A 23586-nucleotide genomic window follows, 5' to 3' on the forward strand; every position below is an offset into this window, starting at 1 on the left:
AACAATGCAATAACACCAGTTATAGCTGTCCAATGGTAGATTAGCCTGACAGTGGCATTTCTCTTTGTTTACAGTATAGTATAGTATTGTCGGTTTTACCTATTTATCTTACGATTATTTATTAGTTATTGGGACTTTTGCGCCTTTTGCTGATATCGCACTTTTGCAGAGAGTAATACTCACGTGGCTCTGAATAAGACTGCTGTAATGTAACGACCTGTGTCATTAGCAGAGTGTGGCCACGCTATCCACAGGAAACGATAACGTCAATAAGGCCAAGGTTAATTTGGATAACACTGCAGGGCGATATGGCTCAGGCAGTAAGAGCAGTCGTCTGGCAGTCGGAGGGTTGCCGGCTCGATCCCTGTGTCGAAGTGTCCCTGAGCGAGACACCTAACCCCCGAAATGCTCCTGACGAGCTGGCCGGCGCCTTGCATGGCAGCCAATCGCCGTCGGTGTGTGAGTGTGTGTGTATGAATGGGTGAATGAGAAGCATCAATTGTACAGCGCTTTGGATAAAGGCGCTATATAAATGCCAACCATTTACCATTTACCATTTATATCGCCCCCTAGCTTGCTCACTTGACACACTCCTGTGGTGTGGTGAGAAGCTCCGGGGTGAAATAGCCGCCCGTTGTCATCTGTCAGAAAACTGGGTAGCACCAAGCACTTCACCAAACCCCTCCCCCCCGGTCGTGTGACGGACAGTTACAGGGGCCAGTTTTGCCCACGATTTCCAGACACTGTTGTTGTCCCCTTGAGCAAGGTATGCTACTACTACAGTACCAGAAATGCTTCACTATACAGTATATTCAGACATATGAATGAATGAATGAATGAATGAATACTATGTCTAAAATGCCGCGAGTTCTGTAAGTTGTTTTGGATAAAGATCGTCTGCTAAATAACCTACCTGGAATGTAATGTCATTCATGCAAAGTTACATTTCTGGTGCAGCAGTGGCTTCACCTGAAGTTCTCCCGGGGGAAAGTGAAGTTATTCTATTCTGTCCGCCAGCCAGTCTCACCGAGCCCCACCCCGTCAGTGAGGAGGCGACAGGGGCCAATTTTACCCAACCTCTAGCGCGAAGCCTGTAATGTGGAAAGTGGCTCGCTCATGGGCGTCGTCGACAGACCAGCACCACGCGTTTAGTTGTAGCTCTCGGGTGGCATGGCAACGATACAAGGGCTCGGTAGAACTACCGATTCCAAAATTGGAAAAGAGGGGAGGAAAGGAGGGGGAAAAAAAAAAAAAAAAAAAAAAGCTCTCTGAATGACGTAACGGTGGACAGATAAAAATGAATAGCAGCCGGCTGTGTTTATGCGTTTGCTCAAGTATGTTTATAAAAAGACTACATTTCAAGAACACGGCTTCCTGTTTGATAATCCATTGAAAACCGAGTTTAAAAGCATGTTTGACATCAGCTTGCACCAGACGAAAAAAAAAAAAAAAAAATCAGTACGACAGATACACCTACACGACCCTGAACTTCTTATGGCCTGTTTTCACGATGCCTGTATCCAATTAACCGAATGACAACAGTACTTTAGAAACCCTAGCACTGTGTGCGCATACATAGCATTAACTAGATAACAGAACATATGTCAAAAGAAATATACACTCGTACTGCTGCTCGCACAATAATTACAATAGAACACAAGCGTCCCACGAAACGTAAATACGCCTTAACGTAATCTTTAAGTATCATTTATTCGACTGTCCGGCTAAGTGTAGGTTCACAAATAGTTACCCATAGCAACACCGCTCACTGATCCACACCCTAGAACGTAGTGCCATCTCACCAGCCACGCATGTCGGCGAGGGGCAAAATTCCACTTCTCAAGCACGTCCCGCGTCCCACTACACAGAGGTACCGCGGAGTTTAATTGAATACAACCAATGTGCTTTTGTGAGACGTCCATTTCAAAGATGTACATTCAACAAGATACATAGGCAAAAGTGATCTCTTCATAGTATTGGAAATGATACTGGCTCCGAGGAGGGAAAACAAACTGTGAGCGTTAGTTGAAAGTACACCACACAGGCAAAATTGGGGGAATTTAATGTTGAATGCAGCGGCCAATCTCTAATATGGCACCCTTAAAAGGCTGTTTGAGGGGGAAAAAAAATGTTTCGCACCCAGCTAGTCTCATAAAAAATGTGCAACATCATTCGACTTATTCATGAGAACGTTGGTCAAAAATGTATCATTATTTAAAGATCCAGTCTCAGAAAAACAGTTTATGCCTTGAGCAGTCTTAAGGCAGTGACACCCTCGCGAGTTTCGCTCAGCTAGAACATTTAAAAAATGTTCACCAAAACAGGGAACATGTACTTAAGAAATGTGCACATTTAATGCCCAGAGCAACGCAGATGCTGCTGCAAGTGTGTGGCACTGTAGTTGAGAGGACAGCGCCATCTGTTGGACGAAGCTGAGAAATGCCTGACGAAGAAGATTGCACTTTACATTAGAAAACTAAACGGGGTGAGCTGGGTGCATCATCTTAACGGAGTGAGTGTAGTTTAATACGGTCAGAATTGGCAGAGAAGCTGAAGAACCAAAAAAAAAAAAACACAAATTGCTGGGATCAACCCATTAATTCATCAGTAGAGGCGAAAACGCATACCTGCCCGAACGTTGGCGGAACAGGACTACTCCTGGAGCGTGGTGTGATTTAGAGAAGGGTTTCTGGTGTGGAACGTGAGGGTTGCAGGTTTGAATGCAATGCGAGACACCATGCCATTGTAATATTCCGCCATGTCCTTGCACCTCAGCTGATGTGGCCAAAGCGCTTCATCGACACCTTAACCCTTTAATGTGTGCGACTAGTGTTCTGAACTGAACATTCTAATACTGATGTCACAATCCATCCATCCATCCATCCATTATCTGAACCCGCTTATGCTGATCAGGGTCGCAGGGGGGCTGGAGCCTATCCCAGCATACATAGGGCGAAAGGCAGGAATACTCCCTGGACAGGTTGCCAGTCCATCGCAGGGCACACACACCATTCACTCACACGCTCATGCCTACGGGCAATTTAGACTCTCCAATCAGCCTAACGTGCATGTCTTTGGACTGTGGGAGGAAACCGGAGTACCCGGAGGAAACCCACGCAGACACGGGGAGAACATGCAAACTCCGCACAGAGAGGCCCTGGCCGACGGGGATTCGAACCCAGGACCTCCTTGCTGTGAGGCGGCAGTGCTACCCACTGCACCATCCATGCCGCCGATGTCACAATCACTGATGGTAATTGAATGCAGTGGACTTCCAGGAGACTGACTAGGAATGTTGGGAAACCATTTCAAAAATGGGGAGGGGGGACCAACGTCCCCCTGCGTATAAAAGACATGACCAGGATTCACGTGTGTTATTCACTTTTTTGTATTGTTTATACAGCATTTACAAATTCTTGAATAACAACAATCCCCGTTAGGAAAAGCGGAGGAACCCGGTGGTAGACTAGATCAAACAGAAATGAGTTCAGCTGGTCCGTGAGCAACCCGGCTTGGGCAAACGAGTCTGGGGCTCCTTTAAGCCTGTTAGAAAAGGAAAGAAAAAGAAGAAACCCCCAAAAAAACAAAGCCACTGAGGCAACACCTCTGGTTTGCATCAAAAAAAAAAAAAAAACGACAAGGTTGCCATGGAAACTGCCACTGCCATCTTGTAGCCAATGATGTGAAAGGTTGAAGCAGCAGGGGAGTTTCCCCAGGAGACGGATGGGCTACCTGGACGACACCAGGGTTAAGGCTGGAGAACACGCCACACCACCAGTCCCCCCTACAACAACCTCCACAGCCCAACTAAAACATCTTCATCACCATCACCACCATCATCATCACCACCATCATCATCATCATCACGTCTCCTACACAAAGGGCATCAGGACTCTTCCCCTTATGGGGGGGGGGGGTTCACCACTAAAAGAAAAGCCGCTAAACACTTTACTCCAACCCCTCGCCACAGGGCTGACATGACACAGACATACACATGACATACACATGACATAGCGGCTGTTGTCACAAGATAACGGATGTCAGTCGATATAAAACTGCCAGTTTCATCTGTGAACGTTATGACAAATGTTAAGTCATAAAATTTCAAGACAAAAGGATGAGTCAAGTCATTTGACAAAACCTGAAATCCATCAGTTATGCCATCATTTGACAGCGGTTATGTCATGTGTGACAGTGTTGTCAGCCGTATGACGAAGGGTTCAGGTAAAGTGTTAGCGAAAAGCCAAACTCAGCTCCTGAGAAAACTGTCATCTATACAAAAAAAAAAAAAACACAAAGCCTGACACTTAAGAGCCAAGAGAATACAAAGCAAACTTATCTTCAATTATTCAAAGCTGAATATACAAACCACTTTTTTTCCTTTCTTCAAAATATATTCAGAGTCAAAAGTTACAAAGAATTGTTTTAATTGTACATATTGTCACAATTCTGCCAGCAAAAAAAAAGTTTTTTTTTTTTAGTTTTTTTTTTTTTACTCTTAATTTTTTTACTTCTGGAAAATGTACATAAGGCCTCCTGAAAATGTACATGACTTTTTATAGAGTAACAACCTCATATGTTCAGATGTATAATTGACAATATCTTACATTCTTTCACTTACAAGTTAGTCGATGTTCCAAAATACAGCGCTCTCTCAGTGCACCCAGGCCATATAAGGAAGGGTCTCCATGGTAACGGAGCGACCGGACTCCTCCAATGGCGTGCACCGAGGCACCACAGTAAGGTTTCTCAAAAAGGTCAATATTAACAGAATATTTAACAGATAGAAGTATAAACAAAAGGCTACTTTTCTTTCAAACAAAGGATAAAAAGAATGCCATTTTAGATAGTGAAGGCATATAAAGATTTTTAAAAATCACTCTGGATTCAAAGAAATATACAGTATACCCTATATGTAAGTGGGGCAGATTGGGGGTGGGGGTTGGGGGGTGATGCATATACACTAAAATTCAAATTTTTGCTTTTTTTTTTTTTTTTTTTTTTTTCAAAAGGGGTAAAAGACTTACATTTACAGCAGTAAGGTTTACAAATGTACAACTGTACAGACGTCGACTGCTACCAAAGCTAGCAAAGGCTCAAAATAAACCACCAAACCAAGACTTCTTCTTTTTCCCAAAAAACTGTAAACTTACATCTATGTAAATAACTACACGTACACTACATATTTATATGAAGCAAAAAACGATGGCTATTCGTATAATCATGCAAGCCTTAGATGGAGGCGTCGAGCGTGTCCCTCCCGGTCTTCGACGGCACTCCCTACCTGCTCACCACCTACGCGTCTGCCGCTAATATATCAGAGAAAAAAGAAAGCTAAGGACGACGTAAAAGACCCTCTCTCTCCTCCCAGTTCGCTGTGACGGGTTTAAAACATGCAGAGCGTGCGGCTCGTTCCGATAGGCCGACGGAGAGCCCGCCCCCCGAATCCAAGAAACGCCCCCTTTTAAAAAAGCCCCTCCCTCTTCTCTAGGAACCGCCCATGTTTGGCTCCGCCCTCTGCCAAAACCAAACTAATATTTACTTATGTACAAGGCTGCTATACATCACAGAACGGCTTTTGTTTAAAAAAAAAATTATATATATATTTATAATTTATATTTATATATAGGGCAGTGTTCATCTCTCAAAACAAAATGGCTGGACTTTTCACAAACTGGAGATGAATGTTTAAAATCATTGCTCTTATTAACATCGTGTCAAGTAACACAAGAAACAAAAAACTTTTGCCCTTTTGTGAGAAAAAAAAAAAAGTGAGATTAAATCTATGAAAATACAACTGAACCCAACATGCTTTGTTTGTGTGGAACCCTTTTAAAGAGCTGTACGGAGGGGGGACGTCAGGCACAGACACGCACGGTGTTACAGACTAAATCTTCCCCGGGGAAACGTACACAGCAGCTTCATGTTAAAACTCATCCGGTCAGCGCTATTCATCAAAACGAAAAACATAATGGAGGTGAAATTAATCATTTTTCCGATGGAGCTGCGTCAAGTCCTGGTGTACAGTGGGCTCTGTCATGGGAGGACTAGTGTGTGCCTGGGACTCTGTACCTGCCCTCTACCCCTCCGTACGGCCGGAAAACAGGGTCCCCTCGGGTACGATAACAAGAAAACCCAAAAGAACAGCAACATGAGGGATGTCTCGGTTGTGCGGAGTTGCCAGAATCATTATCATCATCATCATCATCATCATCATCTTCAACTCACATGCTGGTGCAGCTGTAAGAACAGTAAACTTTTTTTTCTTTTTAAAAACTACTCATTTTTTTTGTACACAGTGAATTTACAAGGTAAAAATTTACAAAATATATGACAACCAGTTTTGATACAATTAACATCATGTACATGCGTTCTGTGCTTAGCCCAGCTTGGGGGGGGGGGGGGGGGCGGCGGCGGCTTTGAAGGGGGCGCTCATGAACGGGGGGGGGGTCATGATCACAGCGTTACTCTTAGGTTAAGATGATTTCTTTTTGGTAAGTCCCGTCGTTGAGGAGGGGGGTCGATTTGGGGGAGGAAGGGGGCGCTGCTGCCTACATCAGCCCGTTGGGGGGGCCACCGATGGGGCCCAGGTCAGAGTTGTTCTTCATGTAGTACTTCTCCAGCTTGGCCAAAATGTGCTTCCCGTAGGTGTACTTCCTCAGGGTGGCGATGTGGGGCCGAATCTGGAGCGAGAGGGGAGGGGATGGAGAGGGAGAGAGAGAGGAGAGGAGAGGCAGAGAGAGAGGAGAGGAGAGGTAGGGGGGGGAGAGGGAGAGAGGAATGGAGAGAGGGGGGTGGGCAGAGGAAAGGTGTGAGATTGTGGAAACTCTAAATATTAATAAGTAAAAAGATAAATTTATGGTCCTTCAGGGCTTTCTCAGCAAGATGTAAACCATCCAGAGTATGCCTCCTCTGCTCTCTAAAATATGCATTCTGTGAATCTGCGCAACTCAATCTATGTGTGTGTGCGCGTGTGTGCGCGTGTGTGTGCGCGTGTGTGTGTGGATATGCCCCATAGCATTGTTAGCCTACAAGCTAGACACTACATGCTACTGATGACTAAAGGCTACAGGACATAGGCTAGGCTACAGGCTAAAGACTACATGGTACAGACCACAAGCTACAGGCTAAAGGCAACAGGACATATGCTAGACTACACGCTACAGACGATAGGCTAAAGGCTACAGGACATAGGCTAAGCTACAGGCTAGAGACTGCATGCTACAGACCACGGGCTATAGGCTAAAGCAGGGGTCTCCAATCTTATCCAGAAAGGGCCGGTGTGTGTGCAGGTTGTTGTTTTAGCACAGGACTAAGACAGCTGATTCTACTCATCTAGGTCTTGATTAAAGACCACGATTAGTTCATTAGTATAATCAGGTGTGTTACTGCTGGGTTAAAACAAAAACCTGCACCCACGCCGGCCCTTTTAGGATAAGATTGGAGACCCCTGGGCTAAAGGCTACAGGACATAGGCTAAGCTACAGGCTAGAAACTGCATGCTATAGACCACAGGCTACAGGGCATAGGCTAGGCGACAGGCTAGAGACTACATGCTACAGACCACAGGCTATAGGCTAAAGGCTACAGGACATAGGCTAAGCTACAGGCTAGAAACTGCATGCTATAGACCACAGGCTACAGGGCATAGGCTAGGCGACAGGCTAGAGACTACATGCTACAGACCACAGGCTATAGGCTAAAGGCTACAGGACATAGGCTAAGCTACAGGCTAGAAACTGCATGCTATAGACCACAGGCTACAGGGCATAGGCTAGGCGACAGGCTAGAGACTACACGCTACAGACCACAGGCGACAGGACAAAGGCTAGGCTAGAGACTACATGTTACAGTGCCACATGGTACAGGCAGGCCCGGCGAGGAAGCGGCTTCTCGCGCGTCGCGGGGAAAGCGGACCCCGGCGGGAAGGCGAGAGCCGCGGGAGAAGCCGGCGGTGATGGACAGGGGCGATGACGGGCCCCGATAACGGAGGATAATAAAGCGCTGAATAACCCGGAGCAGCGGAACCGCACGGCGACAGCCGAGGGGCGGGGGCGCGGAAACGGCCCATTAGCGCAGGGCTGAGACCCGGGGAGAGGAGCTCTGTCACTGTCACACATTACGCTGCGCTGGCAGACTGAGTCCAGGCTTTAAAATCGCATACTGGGGGGTTTCCCCCCCTAAACCAGGGTATATAAACCACACCAGCCGTAGGGCTGCGATAGGGCTCTCCTGTAGCCCTGCTTACTCCACAGCCCAGGGAGAATCTGCCCATACACCGCGGCCCCTGAAAAATAACCCACCGCCCACGGCAAATACGGCATTCCGATTGGCCGAGACGCGTCACGTGGGCGTGCGTTATTTTCGTACGACCTCGCTAACGAGGACAGATCGAACGGGCACGCAGACTTTTTTTTCACACCTAAAGTATCTAACGAATATCAATGCGCGAAACAGACTACTAGAATTCATGCAAGCGGTCTGGTTATAGCTGAACTGGTGACCAAAATATGTTACCGTCGGCTACACGGCATTGAGTTAAACCTAAACTTTGCATTGTCGGAAAGATAATCGCGGGAGACGTTTCAAACGGGATGTAACCGAGCGTTTCAACTTGCGCAGTAATAATAACAGCACTTACAACACACGAGTGATTGATGAGACAACGGCCAGGCGTTTACAATCTGGTATTCATTCTTTACCGTCCGTAATTCACACCGTGAAACAGAAAGAGCCGGAAGTGTAGAGGGATATACTTAGACACAGCAGCTGCAGCAGGCACTATTAGGCGGCATGAACATTTATTTTCTGAGCAACAGGGACTATTTTTCCCCCCTGTTCCCATTCCGTTTCGATTAATACGTTTGTTACTAAATGAAAAATAAATTGTCCATAACTACATTACTTTGACAAGTTACTCGTGGTATAAGCGGGAAAAATGCCCTATGGAGAAGTCGGTTATGAGGAAATAATTGCCCTTCAGGGTGGTAAACGTCATTCCCTCATAACGGATTCGTTCATAGAGTTCATTATCCCTAACGTAAACAGACCTGCTCACTACAGCATACTCTCATTCCGGGTTGAGTTGAACTGCCATTCCGTTGGACTTGCATGAGGATCTTGCGTTACCTTGCGGCATGAGGATCCTGCGTTACCTTGCGCATGAGGATCCTGCGTTACCTTGCGCATGAGGATCTTGCGTTACCTTGCGCACGAGGATCTTGCGTTACCTTGCGCACGAGGATCCTGCGTTACCTTGCGCACGAGGATCCTGCGTTACCTTGCGCACGAGGATCCTGCGTTACCTTGCGCACGAGGATCCTGCGTTACCTTGCGCACGAGGATCCTGCGTTACCTTGCGCACGAGGATCCTGCGTTACCTTGCGCACGAGGATCCTGCGTTACCTTGCGCACGAGGATCCTGCGTTACCTTGCGCACGAGGATCTTGCGTTACCTTGCGCACGAGGATCTTGCGTTACCTTGCGCACGAGGATCTTGCGTTACCTTGCGCACGAGGATCTTGCGTTACCTTGCGCACGAGGATCTTGCGTTACCTTGCGCACGAGGATCTTGCGTTACCTTGCGCACGAGGATCTTGCGTTACCTTGCGCACGAGGATCTTGCGTTACCTTGCGCACGAGGATCTTGCGTTACCTTGCGCATGAGGATCTTGCGTTACCTTGCGCATGAGGATCTTGCGTTACCTTGCGCATGAGGATCTTGCGTTACCTTGCGCATGAGGATCTTGCGTTACCTTGTGCATGAGGATCTCGCGTTACCTTGTGCATGATGATCTTGCGCTGGGCGGGCTCGGCCATGTCGATCATCTTCTGCACCACGTAGTTGGCGTACTGGTCCTTCATCATGGTGTAGAGGGCGCTGTGGGGCCCGTCGTTCTGACAGCACACCTCGTCTATCAGCAGGGCCCGCTCCGCCCGAGAAGAGTGGGTCACGCACTTCTCCACCACGTTACTGAGGGACAGACAGAGAGAGACAGAGAGAGACAGAGAGAGAGACAGAGAGAGAGACAGAGAGAGAGACAGAGAGAGAGACAGAGAGAGAGAGAGACAGAGAGAGAGAGAGACACAGAGACAGACACAGAGACAGACACAGAGACAGACACAGAGACAGACACAGAGACAGACACAGAGACAGACACAGAGACAGACACAGACACAGAGACAGAGACAGAGACAGAGACAGAGACAGACACAGAGACAGACACAGAGACAGACACAGAGACAGACACAGAGACAGACACAGAGACAGACAGAGACAGAGAGAGACAGAGAGAGACAGACAGAGAGAGAGACAGAGAGACACACAGTGTTAATGATAATACATCTGTTATTTAGCCTTTACCAAAAGTGACTTACAGGTGATTAGACTAAGCAGTGGAGAAATGCAGCGTTAAGGGCCTTGCTCAAGAGCCCAACAGCTGCCGGGATCTTATCGTGGCCACACCATAACTCGAAACACCAACCTTCAGAGTCCCAGTCATGTACCTCAGCCACGAGGGTATAAGCTACCTGGTTATACTGCAAACGCTCCCATTACGCACGCCTATACCAGGTCAGGCGCTTCACCTTTCACAAGCTCCACTAACGCGGGAACGAGAAGTGGGTCAAACAAGGCGAGGTGGCCGCCGGAAAGCAATTTAAACGCAGCCGAGCACAACAGCGGAAAATGCAAACACTGGTGTGTCATTAGAGACAGAAATACCTTCTTGACATCACCATAAAAATTGCAGGTTGCCAAAATATTTTCCCGCAAATTGCTCCTCTGTAAATAAAATATCACCCTCCCCAGTTGTCTCGGCCTCGGAGAACCTTTTTTTTTTGTACCCCTGAAGCTAACCAGACCACATACTTAGAAAAGGTAGCAGTAAACACACAAGGGTCTTTTGTACAACAAAACTTGTGTAATCTCTTGATTCTGGGCCTTTTCATGAGCTCAGTCATGCAGAGGCATATGCGCTAAAAAGACCCCCCCAGTTTTTCCTGTGGGCCTTATCCCCATATACACAACATTACAGTCCTGGTGCAGAACACTATCCATTTCAACAGCCATGCAGAGGTTAATCAATTCTATAGGCGGCGCCCCAATATGTCAAAGATGAACTTAATCAAAAGGGGCCAAGAGGCTTCCAAATCTCCCAAAGATGCAGAAACATTAGGCTAATAAACGACTGAACTGTGAAAACGAAGCCACGTTAATGCCCGAGGTATGAGAGTTAGCACAAACTCGTTGAGGAGGGTTGAGGGCCCAACACACAGCAAGGTTACATAACACCCAGTCTCTGTTTTTATCCCTACACAACGGCAGGCTTAAATATAAACACTGTGGGCGATTCTCAGGAAGTCTGGTTACTGTGAGCCCTGCCCTGCGGACAGTACGTCGGTAAACTGATGCAGGGCCCGTCTAAAACAGGAAACAGGAAGTGATGGGAAGATGGAGAACACAGGGTGGCATGAAGGCAAGAGAGATGTGAGAGGAGCCTGGAGATTAAACCCAGGACTGGACTAAAGTACCTGGAGATTAAACCCAGGACTGGACAAAAGTACCTGGAGATTAAACGCAGAACTGGACTAAAGTACCTGGAGATTAAACGCAGAACTGGAATAAGGAACCTGGAGATTAACCTACCTGGAGATTAAACCCAGGACTGTACTAAGGAACCTGGAGATTAAGCCCAGGACTGGACTAAGGAAACTACAGAATAATCGAGGACAGGACTAGAGAAACTACAGATTAACCCAGGACTAGACTAGGGGAACTGTACTAGACAACTGTCCAAGGAGTAGACAACAAAATTGGGACACAATAGTTGTCCTTGCAGACTTTACTCATAGACAGAGCCCCACCAATCACACAGTAGTCTAGTATCATCCAACAGAGCAACTCTGACAGGGACTGGCTACTTCCGGGTCATCACAGGGACCTTGGAAGCAGGACGGGAAACGATTAATCAATCACAATCAAAATGGCTCCACTGGTCATTACCAAGACACTCTTAAGATTGGTGGAGCTCCTGCATATATATTCCTTCCGTGAGTAAAGTTGACGGCAATATGCACCAACGCCCATGTTATTATCCCTAAGCAGGAGGAGGAGACGTGCGATCTTTACCTGGCGAACTTGTGCTGGCTCAAGGCCAGGACCTTCCCCCGGATCTCGGCCACGATCTTGCTCTTGTCCTCGGAGCGCCCGTGCTCCAGAACGTGCTGGATGACGTAATTCCCGTACTGATCCTGTCGGGACGAGGAGGTCAACACAATCGTGACATCTCGTCACTACCCCCCCAATCGCAGGTAGACAAAAACAAACAAACAAACAAACAAACAAACAAAAACACCCCACACGCTCGCACACAAACATACAACAAATAATAAAAATGCATCAAAGTAATTTTGTCCCCATGAAATATATGCATGCAGAGGGTGGATGTGATTAACTCAGATTCAAGTCCCTTCCCACCACAAACATCTGGGTCATCGGACCGTGACCCTGCTGAAGAGGACCCGGTCATTTAAATCCCGCTCAGAACCCGCTCTCTCTGTGCCCGAAAACGGGGACGTGCCGTAGCCCGTTCTGCACAGCGTCTGCACCGCGTCTCCGATAACTCCGACACAAATCACCTGCACAGAAAAGTCCAATGCGGCTACATAATACAGATTGATAGGGTTGTTACCTCACGACAGTTATTAAGAAGCACGTATCAGTCTAAATTATGTAGCTGTACGGGGGTTTTCCACACAAATATTTCACAGTTGTAAAGTCAGTTATCGCAGACCTGCCCTTTAAATGAACAGCATTCAGGCTTAACGCAGCAGACAAGCTTTGACGTAATTAAGCAACCGGGCTGGGATTCTGCGCTGACACTGGCAACATCGTTAGTGCTTCATATTTTACCTGCCTTTCTTCTCACAGCAGCTGACTCGACACTCCTGATGCATTACCACCAGTTCTACAAACATTATAATATTTTATGCTCCGCAATTTATCTTTTTTTCTATATTACTTTTGTAGTCATAAAAGTTAAGAATGTGCACATGAGCATTGTCGGTCTCTCCCTGGTTTTATTTTAATAACACGGTTACACGTGCATCTGCAGTGTATACATCAGGGTTTAGCTGTAGTTTATGTTCCTTTATCACTTTCCACTATCAGATGCTAGGCCTGTTCTTATCCCATACCATCCATGCCAAATTAATCTGTGTTCTGTCCGTTAACTATTACATTACACGCCATTTAGCGGACGCTTTGCAGTTGATTTAGACTAAGCAGGAGACAATCCCCCCCTGGAGCAACGTGGGGTTAAGGGGCTTGCTCAAGTGCCCGACAGCTGTGCGGATCTCACAGGTTCCCGGTCATGTACCTCAGCCAACGTGCTACAGGCTGCCCCCACTATTCAACCAACAGAGCAGTCGCAAACTAAGCCAGTGAACAGGAAAGAAATGTACACATTTTATGCAGGTTTAAAGAATAAAAAAAGAAATCTTTAATCGTAAACAGACACATCTGAATGGATGGTATGGATGAGCGTGAGCTGAAGGTGAGAGTCGATGCTCAGCGCTGACCACAAGGGGGCGCCGCACAGGGCCCAAGCAGCGCTGCATGCAGACGGCGCAGTGCACAGAGAGAGCGGGACACACGAGGCGGGCGGAGGGCCACGCTCAGAGGACACGACTCCTGACACCAGAGGTTTGCGGTTCGGAATAATGCTGAAAACAAAGGGAAAAAAAAAAAATCTCTGGGAAAATAAAACATTGGACCTCTTCTTAAGATTCAAACTACCGTCTAAAGCTTTGCAAGATTGGGAAGAGCGGTTTGTTCGCGTTTGCCACAACAACATAGACAAAAGTAACGTGTCAAGAACGACACCTTTTCGATTCGGATGGATTACGGATTAAGATATTTATGGCAATCCTATTATTGCTATCTTTTAAAAATACGTTTATTTTTCGAAAGCAAGACCGCAGCCAGAGAGCCGATGAGTTTTGTCAAACTACATTCTTGGACACTTTGGCATAAAAGCGATGTAAAAAACACTAAGTACGAAGCTGCTGAAAGGGCAGTGACCATTTTAGTACAAGTTGCACACCGATCAAATAAAGTGCAACCCCGTTCACCACCAGACTTCCATCAATATCCAGCATCCGATGAACCGATACATCGAACCAAAGGGACAGGAGGCCAGAATCTGTGAATTAATTACAATTTCATTTAACCTTTGCTGTAGCAGGTTAGTCCCGTGGAGATTAAAAACCCCTTGCATTAGCAGGATGCAGGGCCTTTTGGGGCTATGTTGTTGTTTCAGACGGCACAACGCTCTTTGGAGGGTTTCTATGTAAAAGCACGGAGAGCAGGTCAACAGGAAGGAGGCGGAGCCTGGGAGGAGAGGCGGGGGTAAGGGGCGGGGTAGGGGGGCGGGTTCTGACCTTGAAGAGCGCATCGCTTGACACTGTATAAAATGTTTTGGATGTCATCTCCAATGAAACTCCTTGATATTTCTAGATGGAATAAGGGGGGGGTGGTTTTCATAAGAAATTACTCCATCGGCTTAGTCAGGTCATTCTGCAGCATGGATATACTTTATCACTTCCGTATGGGGAATACATTTCAAATCCACTAGCATAACGGCGAACACTAACAAATAAAATAAAATAAAAAATAACCGACAAACATGCCAACATGCAATTACGCTATAGACATACAGGGCCTAGAACTCACTATAACAGACATTCAGTGCTACTGGTTTTACAGTGACCATTGTACTTTAAAAAAACGTATGCTATCAGGGCATGCATTAAAATATCATTACCATACATTATATCTATCAAAAAGGAGCATCTCTACCTTCAGTCTTTAAGAATGTATAAAAGCATGCTTCAAACATCACGGTGCAGAATATGAAATATGACAACGGTCCGTCAGTGAGTGAAGCGCACTGTGAGCAGAGTAATGGGGAGAATGGACGATGATCTGTGGATCTGTTCCGCAGACAGGCGTGTTGAGGAAGTGTTCAGGCCCGCCCCAACGTCAGCCACAGGAGCCCAACAGAGCCAAAGAAGGAGAGCCACGTTTCTCATAAAACTCCTAAACGCCACTCATTAGTCAACTCCTATATGTGATGCTCAACAGGGCTTTGGGAGCAATCTTCCTGGAACTGTGAACTGAGACTGCAATGTCCCGGGATGTTTTGTCTTTTCAAGTACGTATCAACACTATTCTGCCGTGTTAAAAGCTTTGAGAATAGCAGTGAACTGTACTATATGACCATTATTAATATACCCGGGGCCTGGTTCCACAAAGCAGGATTATAGAGTTAGTCAGCCAACTGCACACAAAGTAAAACCTGGAATAGCTCTACTTCAAGTCCATATTCCAGACTTTGCCAGGGACCGGGTTTTACTCAGTGTAGTTTTCAGGCTAGCTCCATAAACCTGCTTTGTGGAACAGGCCCATGGTCTGATAGCGTAGCCGTGCTATGGGGAGCCCTGGTGTGATAGGATAGCTGTGTTATGGGGCCCCTGGTCTGATAGGATAGCTGCTTTATGGGGCCCCTGGTCTGATAGGATAGCTGCGTTATGGGGCCCCTGGTCTGATAGGATAGCTGTGCTGTGGGGGCCTGAGGTCTGATGGCATAGCTGTGCTATGGGGGCCCCTGGTCTGATAGGATAGCTGTGCTATGGGGCCCCTGGTCTGATAGGATAGCTGTACTATGGGGGCCGTAGTCTGATATGACAGCTGTGCTATGGGGCCCCTGGTCTAACAGGATATCTGAGCTATGGGGCCCCTGGTCTGATAGGATAGCTGTGCTATGGGGCCCCTGGTCTAACAGGATATCTGAGCTATGGGGCCCCTGGTCTGATAGGATAGCTGTGCTATGGGGCCCCTGGTCTGATAGGATATCTGAGCTATGGGGCCCCTGGTCTGATAGGATAGCTGTGCTGTGGGGCCCCTGGTCTGATAGGATATCTGAGCTATGGGGCCCCTGGTCTGATAGGATAGCTGTGCTGTGGGGCCCCTGGTCTGATAGGATATCTGAGCTATGGGGCCCCTGGTCTGACAGGATAGCTGTACTATGGGGGGCGCAGTCTGATATGACAGCTGCGGTATGGGGGCCCTGATACCCTGCAGTGCTCTGGGCCTGACGTTGGGGAAAGGCAGCTAGGCCGGGAGTGAAGCCGGGGGCTGGAGTGAAGGCCCTACCTGCACGAGCTGCTCGGTGTGCTGGTGCAGCTCCTCCAGGATGGGCAGGGTCTGCTCCTGGGTGCAGTGCTCCAGGATGCGCTGGATCACCCTGCAGCCGTACGGGTGGGTCGACAGCACAAACACCTGGGGAGGGCCAGCCACAGTACACTCCTCTTTCAGTACACTCATGTGATCGAGCCTGTGTTCAGTAACTCCCCCTGTTCAGTAAGGCAGTATGTAGCCTGTGTTATGTAAACGCAGTGTGTGTTGTGCAAGGCAGTAGGCAGTGTGTTGAGCGTACAGGCAGTGTGTGTCATGTAAACTTAGGGTGTTCAGTAAGGCAGTATGTAGCCTGTGTTATGTAAACGCAGTGTGTGTTGTGCAAGGCAGTATGCAGTGTGTTGAGTGTACAGGTAGTGTGTGTCATGTAAACTTAGGGTGTTCAGTAAGGCAGTGTGTAGCATGTGTTATGTAAACGCAGTGTGTGTTGTGCAAGGCAGTGTGTGCTGAGTGCAAAGGCAGTGTGTGTTATGTAAACTCAGTGTGTTCAGTAAGGCAGTATGTGGTGGGAGTGTAAACGCTGTGTGTGAGTGTGTGAGTGTGAGTGTGTGTGTGAGAGTGTGAGAGTGTGTGTGTGTGTGTGTGTGTCTGTATGTGTGTGTCTGTGTCTGTGTCTGTGTCTGTGTGTGTGTCTGTGTGTGTGTCTGTGTGTGTGTCTGTGTGTGTGTCTGTGTGTGTGTCTGTGTGTGTGTCTGTGTGTGTGTCTGTGTGTGTGTCTGTGTGTGTGTCTGTGTGTGTGTCTGTGTGTGTGTCTGTGTCTGTGTGTGTGTGTGTGTGTGTGTCTGTGTCTGTGTGTGTGTGTGTGTCTGTGTCTGTGTCTGTGTCTGTCTGTGTGTGTCTGTGTGTGTGTGTGTGTGTGTGTGTGTCTGTGTGTGTGTGTCTGTGTGTGTGTGTGTGTGTGAGTGTCTGTGTGTGAGTGTGTGTGTGTGTGTGTGTGTGTGTGTGAGTGTGTGTGTGTGTGTGTGAGAGTGTGTGTGTGAATGTGTGTGAGTGTGTGTGTGTGTCTTTGTGTGTGTGTGTGAGTGTGTGTCTTTGTGTGTGTGTGTGAGTGTGTGTGTGTGTGTGTGTGTGTGTGTGTGTCTGTGTGTGTGTGTGTGCGTGTGTGCGTCTGTGTGTGTGTGTGTGTGTGTGTGTGTGTGTGACCCACCTGGCCCTTGAAGGCGTCGATGATGAACTGCAGGGCTTGCGGCTGCACACACTCGATGCACTTCTGCACCACGTGGTTCCCGTTCTGATCCTTCACACACTTCAGAACATGGCCGTCCAGCTCCCGCACCATGTCACTCTGAGAGGCACAGCAACGCGTCAATCACCCGTTCACCAGCTCAATCACCTGCTCGTTCACCTGCTCAATCACCCGTTCACCTGCTCAATCACCCGTTCACCAGCTCAATCACCTGCTCAATCCCCCGTTCACCAGCTCAATCCCCCGTTCACCTGCTCAATCACCCGTTCACCAGCTCAATCACCTGCTCGTTCACCTGCTCAATCACCTGCTCAATCACCTGCTCGTTCACCAGCTCAATCCCCCGTTCACCTGCTCAATCCCCCGTTCACCTGCTCAATCCCCCGTTCACCTGCTCAATCCCCCGTTCACCTGCTCAATCCCCCGTTCACCTGCTCAATCCCCCGTTCACCTGCTCAATCCCCCGTTCACCTGCTCAATCCCCCGTTCACCCGTTCACCAGCTCAATCCCCCGTTCACCCGTTCACCAGCTCAATCCCCCGTTCACCTGCTCAATCACCTGTTCATTCAACCATCCACCTGTTCATTCAACCATTCATCTGTTCATTCAACCATCCACCTGTTCATTCAACCATTCATCTGTTCATTCAACCATCCACCTGTTCATTCAACCATCCACCTGTTCATTCAACCATCCACCTGTTCATTCAACCATTCATCTGTTCATTCAACCATCCACCTGTTCATTCAACCATTCATCTGTTCATTCAACCATTCATCCATTTATTCACACGTTGATTCATTTGTTCACTCAACCCTGCATTCATTAGTTCATTCATCTATTCACTCATTGTCTTGAAATAACTAAATTCATTCATATACTCATTCATTGATTACTCTGTTCATTCACCATCACTACAGCAGCACAGACCACAACACAAACACACACACACACACACAGTATTTGAAGGTATCCTGAAGGTCATTCGAAGGTCACAGAGGGGTAGAAGGTCACCGAGCCCCGCCTCCACTCTACACAGCCAATGAGCACGCAGGGAAGCGCAGCAGAGAGACAGAGGGCTCTGACTTACGATTACCTGCTGGTCGGAGGAGATGGACTCCAGCGCTTTCTGAATCACCCTGCAGCCGTACATCTGCAGGGCCAGGGGCAGCACATGACCCCGGATACGAGTTGCCAGGGCCAGCTTCTGATCCATACTGCCAAACTGCAGCACAAACAGGCAGGGCATTAACACTGGTACTACAGGGCATGAACACTGGTACAGCAGGGCATTAACACTGGTACTGCAGGGCATTAACACAGGTACTGCAGCACAAACACAGGCAGGGCATTAACACTGGTACTGCAGGGCATTAACACTGGTACAGCAGGGCATTAACACTGGTACTACAGGGCATTAACACAGGTACAGCAGGGCATTAACACTGGTACTGCAGGGCATTAACACAGGTACTGCAGCACAAACAGGCAGGGCATTAACACTGGTACTACAGGGCATTAACACAGGTACTACAGCACAAACAGGCAGGGCATTAACACTGGTACTACAGGGCATTAACATAGGTACTGCAGGGCATTAATGCACGCACGCACGCACGCACGCACGCACGCACGCACGCACGCACGCACGCACACACGCACACACGCACACAGAGCGGTGCGTTATCCAACAGCCTCGGCGTTCCGCTGGTGTCAATAACGGCCTGGCTTAAATCCCACAACCTGTCAATTTCAGGACTAAAAATAGAACTTGAAACCCCCGTTGGGGGAACCTTGGCCCGGTGTGGAAGACGCGTGACTCGTTTGCCAAGGGCCCGTGAGGAGGACTCCCCGAGCGGGGGCAGGGAGGCCGGGGACCAGGTCTCACCTCGAAGAACTTCTGGATGACGTAGTTGCCGAAGACGTCGGTCATGAGCTGGTAGGCGGCCTGCAGGATCTCGCTGAACACCAGCTGCCTCTCGGCGGGCGTGGCCCGCTCCAGCTTCTGCTGGATGAACCTGCGCCACAGGAACCATGACAACCGTCAGCCAGCCCACCGGCAGAGACCGCAATCAGCAGGGTTTCAACCCAAACTACAGTCGGCTACAGTCACACTCACCCATCTCACGCACACCGACAAGCCCACACACACACAGACAGACACACAGACACACACACACACACAGACAGACAGACACACACCTGGAGCCGTTCTGGTCCTGGGAGAACTCCATGATGTGGCCCAGCACATAGACACAGACAGACACAGACAGACACAGACAGACACAGACAGACACAGACAGACACAGACAGACACAGACAGACACAGACACACACAGACACACACAGACACACACAGACACACACAGACACACACAGACACGGAGCCGTGCTGGTCCTGGGAGAACTCCACGATGTGGCCCAGCACACAGACACACACAGACACACACAGACACACACAGACACACACAGACACACACAGACACACACAGACACACACAGACACACACAGACACACACAGACACACACAGACACACACAGACACACACAGACACACACAGACACACAGAGACAGACAGAGACACACACAGACAGAGACACACACAGACAGAGACACACACAGACAGAGACACACACAGACAGAGACACAGACACAGACAGAGACACAGACACAGGCACACACACACACCTGGAGCCGTGCTGGTCCTGGGAGAACTCCACGATGTGGCCCAGCAGGTCCCGGAGCTGCAGGTTGGGGAAGCGGTTGTTGCGGAAGTCCTCCAGCAGCCGGCTGCGGCCGGAGGGCATGATGTCGGAGCGGGAGTAGCGCAGGCGGGATGGGGGGAACAGCTGGCTGCTCCCGGAGCTGAACAGGCTGGAGCCGCTCCCCGCGCTGCGAAACTTGGCCTCCGCGCCCGGCGCCGCCGAGATGTACCGCCCGCTCCCATTGGTCAGCCCGCCTGCGTCACCGCGGAGACGGAGAGAGGAGAGGGGGATGAGCGGGGAGGAGAGAGGAGAGGGGGATGAGCGGGGAGGAGAGGAGAGGGGGATGAGCGGGGAGGAGAGAGGAGGAGAGAGTCATGTTTTAAACCACCCGGTTCAGTGGCACACCTACAAAAGCTTCACACTGAGCGATCCATATGGTTTATATTGGCCTTCATGAATGCCCGTCAAGTGACCAAGGTTGACACTAAGCACTAGCTATTACCACGACAGTGCTCTGCATGGGACAACTGTTTATTCAACATCAGTACATCTGACCATATTCAAATAACCCAGAAATAAGTGCGGAAATGCATTCAGCATTACACCGCTTAAAGGGTAATAAACAGGGCACGAGATTAACACCAGCCAACAGCCAAATGTGGGTAAACTGAACCTGCGGCTGGTTAGCTGGTCTGTTGTAGCAGGCTCTTTGGCAGGACCCATCACACAGGTCCCGTTCTATTCTGAGTATCTCGCAGAGTTATCTAACGAACGCCGAGATTTGCTGGCGAACTCTGGGGGCGCCCCAGCCGCTGTGTCCTGCGGACAGAAAGGTGAACCTCGCGCGGCGGGTTCGTTTCGGGGCGTACCCAGGTGCAGGCTGGAGGAGGAGCCGTGCGATGACAGGGACGGGGGCGGGGTCTGGCTGGGCAGGGGCATCCCGATTGGGCTGGGCGAGGAGGAGAAGCTCAGGCTGTTGTAGAACGGCTGGCCAATGGGAGCCAGGCTGTTGCCGCTGCGCTTGTACAGGTCCGAGCTCGTAGACAGGGAGTCCCTGCGGGGGGCGCTGTTACTGACGGAGCTTCCTGCCGGGGAGAGGGAGGGAGAGAGAGCGAGAGAAGCCTTAGCTTTAGGTCCGTCCCTTCATAAGCCATTATATGGACTAATGCTCCCTCTAGAAAACCCATAGAAAGGCCCAGGAATCACAAAGCATTTCAACGGTCGTGTGTCAAATACAACGCTCAGTCACACAGCATCTTGGTCATTTGTATAAAAACCAGCGACAGTCACAGACTGCAGGTGTATCCAAAAAAGTTTTACTGATCCAGTACAGGAGAGACACCCAGTGTAGTTTATAGAGAGGTCAGAAAACTAAAACTACGGCAATGTGGCCGGAACGAAAACCGGCACGGAGATCGGCCGCCTCCAGGACCCCCGCCGCTCTAGGTCGACGTTTCCGGGACTGACCTGAGGACCCGAACCCCCCCAGGGCGGAGCCGATGGCGGCCCCCAGGGACCCGGTGCCTCCGAAGCCCAGGGAGGAGTTGGTGGGCTGGGGGCCCGGCCCGTGGGAGAACAGGGAGCTGCTCTGGGAGCTGGAGGCGTAGAAGGAGCTGGACTGCATGCTGTTGTTGGGGTGGGGCGGCTGTTGCTGTTGCTGCTGCTGCTGTTGTTGCTGCTGCTGCTGTTGTTGTTGCTGCTGCTGCTGTTGCTGCTGTTGTTGCTGCTGCTGCTGCTGCGAGCTGATTGGACGGAAGAGCCCGTTGGCCGCACCCCCCAGGTTGTTCCCGGAACCGGATGCAGAGGCCGCGGCAGCTGCTGAGGAAGAAAATTAGAACGAGAGAGAGAGAAAGAGAGGGGAGATGGAGAGAGAGAGAGGAAAAGAGAGATGGAGAGTGAGAGAGGGAAAGAGAGATGGAGAGAGAGGAGGGAGAGAGGAAGAGAGGGAGAGACCAAAAGAGTGAGAAGGAAGAGAAAGATCAAGAAAGTGATGGAGGAGAGAGAAGGAAGAAGAGAAAGAGCAAGAAAGAACAAAAGAAAGTGAGACAGAGAGGAGAGAGTGGGGTGAATAATCTGTCCTCTTAGCTTGAACATTAGCCGGAAAAACGGAAATTCCAGTGGGGGCGGACTTGAGAAGGATACATTTAAAATGTTTTATTTAAACCAAAATATTTCAATGTGTTTACTTCATTACTCAGCCGAGCGCAGGAGTCTAGAGAGCTTCTCAGTTTCTGTGTAGCTTTTCATGCCCGGCTTGGCACGCAAAAAAATGATACATTAAAAATAACAAACAGAAGAGGTTCAAATGACTGTCATTAGGCTGCGTTTTCAGTTAGGCATTTTCACTTAATTTAGAGCATCAGTGGTGTATGAAACGTGACTCACTCAGAGAGGCACCAAAATCTGAGTTTAACAGCTGATAATAAGTCTTAACCCCTGCAGTACCGAGCCCAAGAGGTTTTTGGCATTGGTTGAGGAAATTTTGTAGGGTTTTAATAGGGGCTTAAAACAATAGTACAGAAATCATTTTGATTGGTTGAAAAGGTATGAAGTCGAGAGTGCCACATGGAACGATTACTGATATGACCCCTATATAAATGAGGGCATGGACCCATCTTAAACAGGTATAGGTACAGAACAGTGGATTCAGTGGGGATTATGGTACGCTCACGTGACAATAACGCACAGTGCGGACACACTTTGAACAATCGTATCACAATCATACAGACAAACTCAGGAGACACTCAAGACAATCATACACACTGGAGACAAAGTGGGGGACATTCGCACACAATGGGGACGTGTGTACACATTTTACAATCATACACACAAAGCGAGGACACGTTTAAGATAAGCATACACACTCACAAACTGGGGACATTCGTGCACAGTGTGGAAGTTCTCACACAGACAAAGACAGAGACAGACAGAGACAGACACACAGACAGACAGACACACAGACAGACACACAGACAGACACACAGACAGACACACAGACAGACAGACACACAGACAGACACACAGACACACAGACAGACACACAGACACACAGACAGACACACAGACACACAGACAGACACACAGACACACAGACAGACACACAGACAGACACACAGACAGACACACACACAGACACACACACAGACACACACACAGACACACACAGACACACACAGACACACACACAGTTGCCCTGCAGGTGTCGAGGGGGGCAGGGACAGTAGCCCGACAGGATGGCGGGAGACAGGGGCACTGTGTTACATACCTGCTTGCGCAGCGGCTGGGTTGATCAGCACAGGGGTCTGCACCAGTCTCATTGGCCCCCCGAGACCGGTCCGGGCCCCGGGGCCCATGACTAAGGCACCAGTCTGGTCGTAGTAGGCAGCCGGGGCCAAAACCTGATAGCCTGGAAGAGGAGAGAGACAGGGATGGGG

The 23586-nt window shown here is 49.0% G+C and overlaps 1 protein-coding gene across 13 annotated transcripts in view; it reads right to left on the bottom strand.

Annotated features, from left to right (window-relative positions):
- Positions 1-3364: 3364 nt before the first annotated feature.
- The window catches only part of pum2 (pumilio RNA-binding family member 2), a 45446-nt gene continuing 25224 nt past the window's right edge, over positions 3365-23586 (bottom strand). For 3 of the 13 annotated variants that reach the window (XM_061242975.1, XM_061242967.1, XM_061242944.1), the window contains exons 10-21: positions 23418-23558; positions 21620-21970; positions 21022-21237; positions 20136-20406; positions 19334-19463; positions 18536-18670; positions 17406-17543; positions 16217-16342; positions 14443-14514; positions 12131-12252; positions 9781-9973; positions 3365-6683 (exon numbers count right to left, since the gene is read on the bottom strand). In XM_061242975.1, the coding sequence (XP_061098959.1) occupies positions 6552-6683; positions 9781-9973; positions 12131-12252; positions 14443-14514; positions 16217-16342; positions 17406-17543; positions 18536-18670; positions 19334-19463; positions 20136-20406; positions 21022-21237; positions 21620-21970; positions 23418-23558 (2027 nt within the window). In that variant the 3' untranslated portion in view covers positions 3365-6551. The remainder of the gene's footprint in view (positions 6684-9780; positions 9974-12130; positions 12253-14442; positions 14515-16216; positions 16343-17405; positions 17544-18535; positions 18671-19333; positions 19464-20135; positions 20407-21021; positions 21238-21619; positions 21971-23417; positions 23559-23586) is intronic. The other 10 variants (XM_061243019.1, XM_061242953.1, XM_061243047.1 and 7 more) reach the window with 6 other exon arrangements.

This window comes from Conger conger, chromosome 1 (genome assembly GCF_963514075.1).
Source record: "Conger conger chromosome 1, fConCon1.1, whole genome shotgun sequence".
NCBI classification, from domain to species: domain Eukaryota; kingdom Metazoa; phylum Chordata; class Actinopteri; order Anguilliformes; family Congridae; genus Conger; species Conger conger.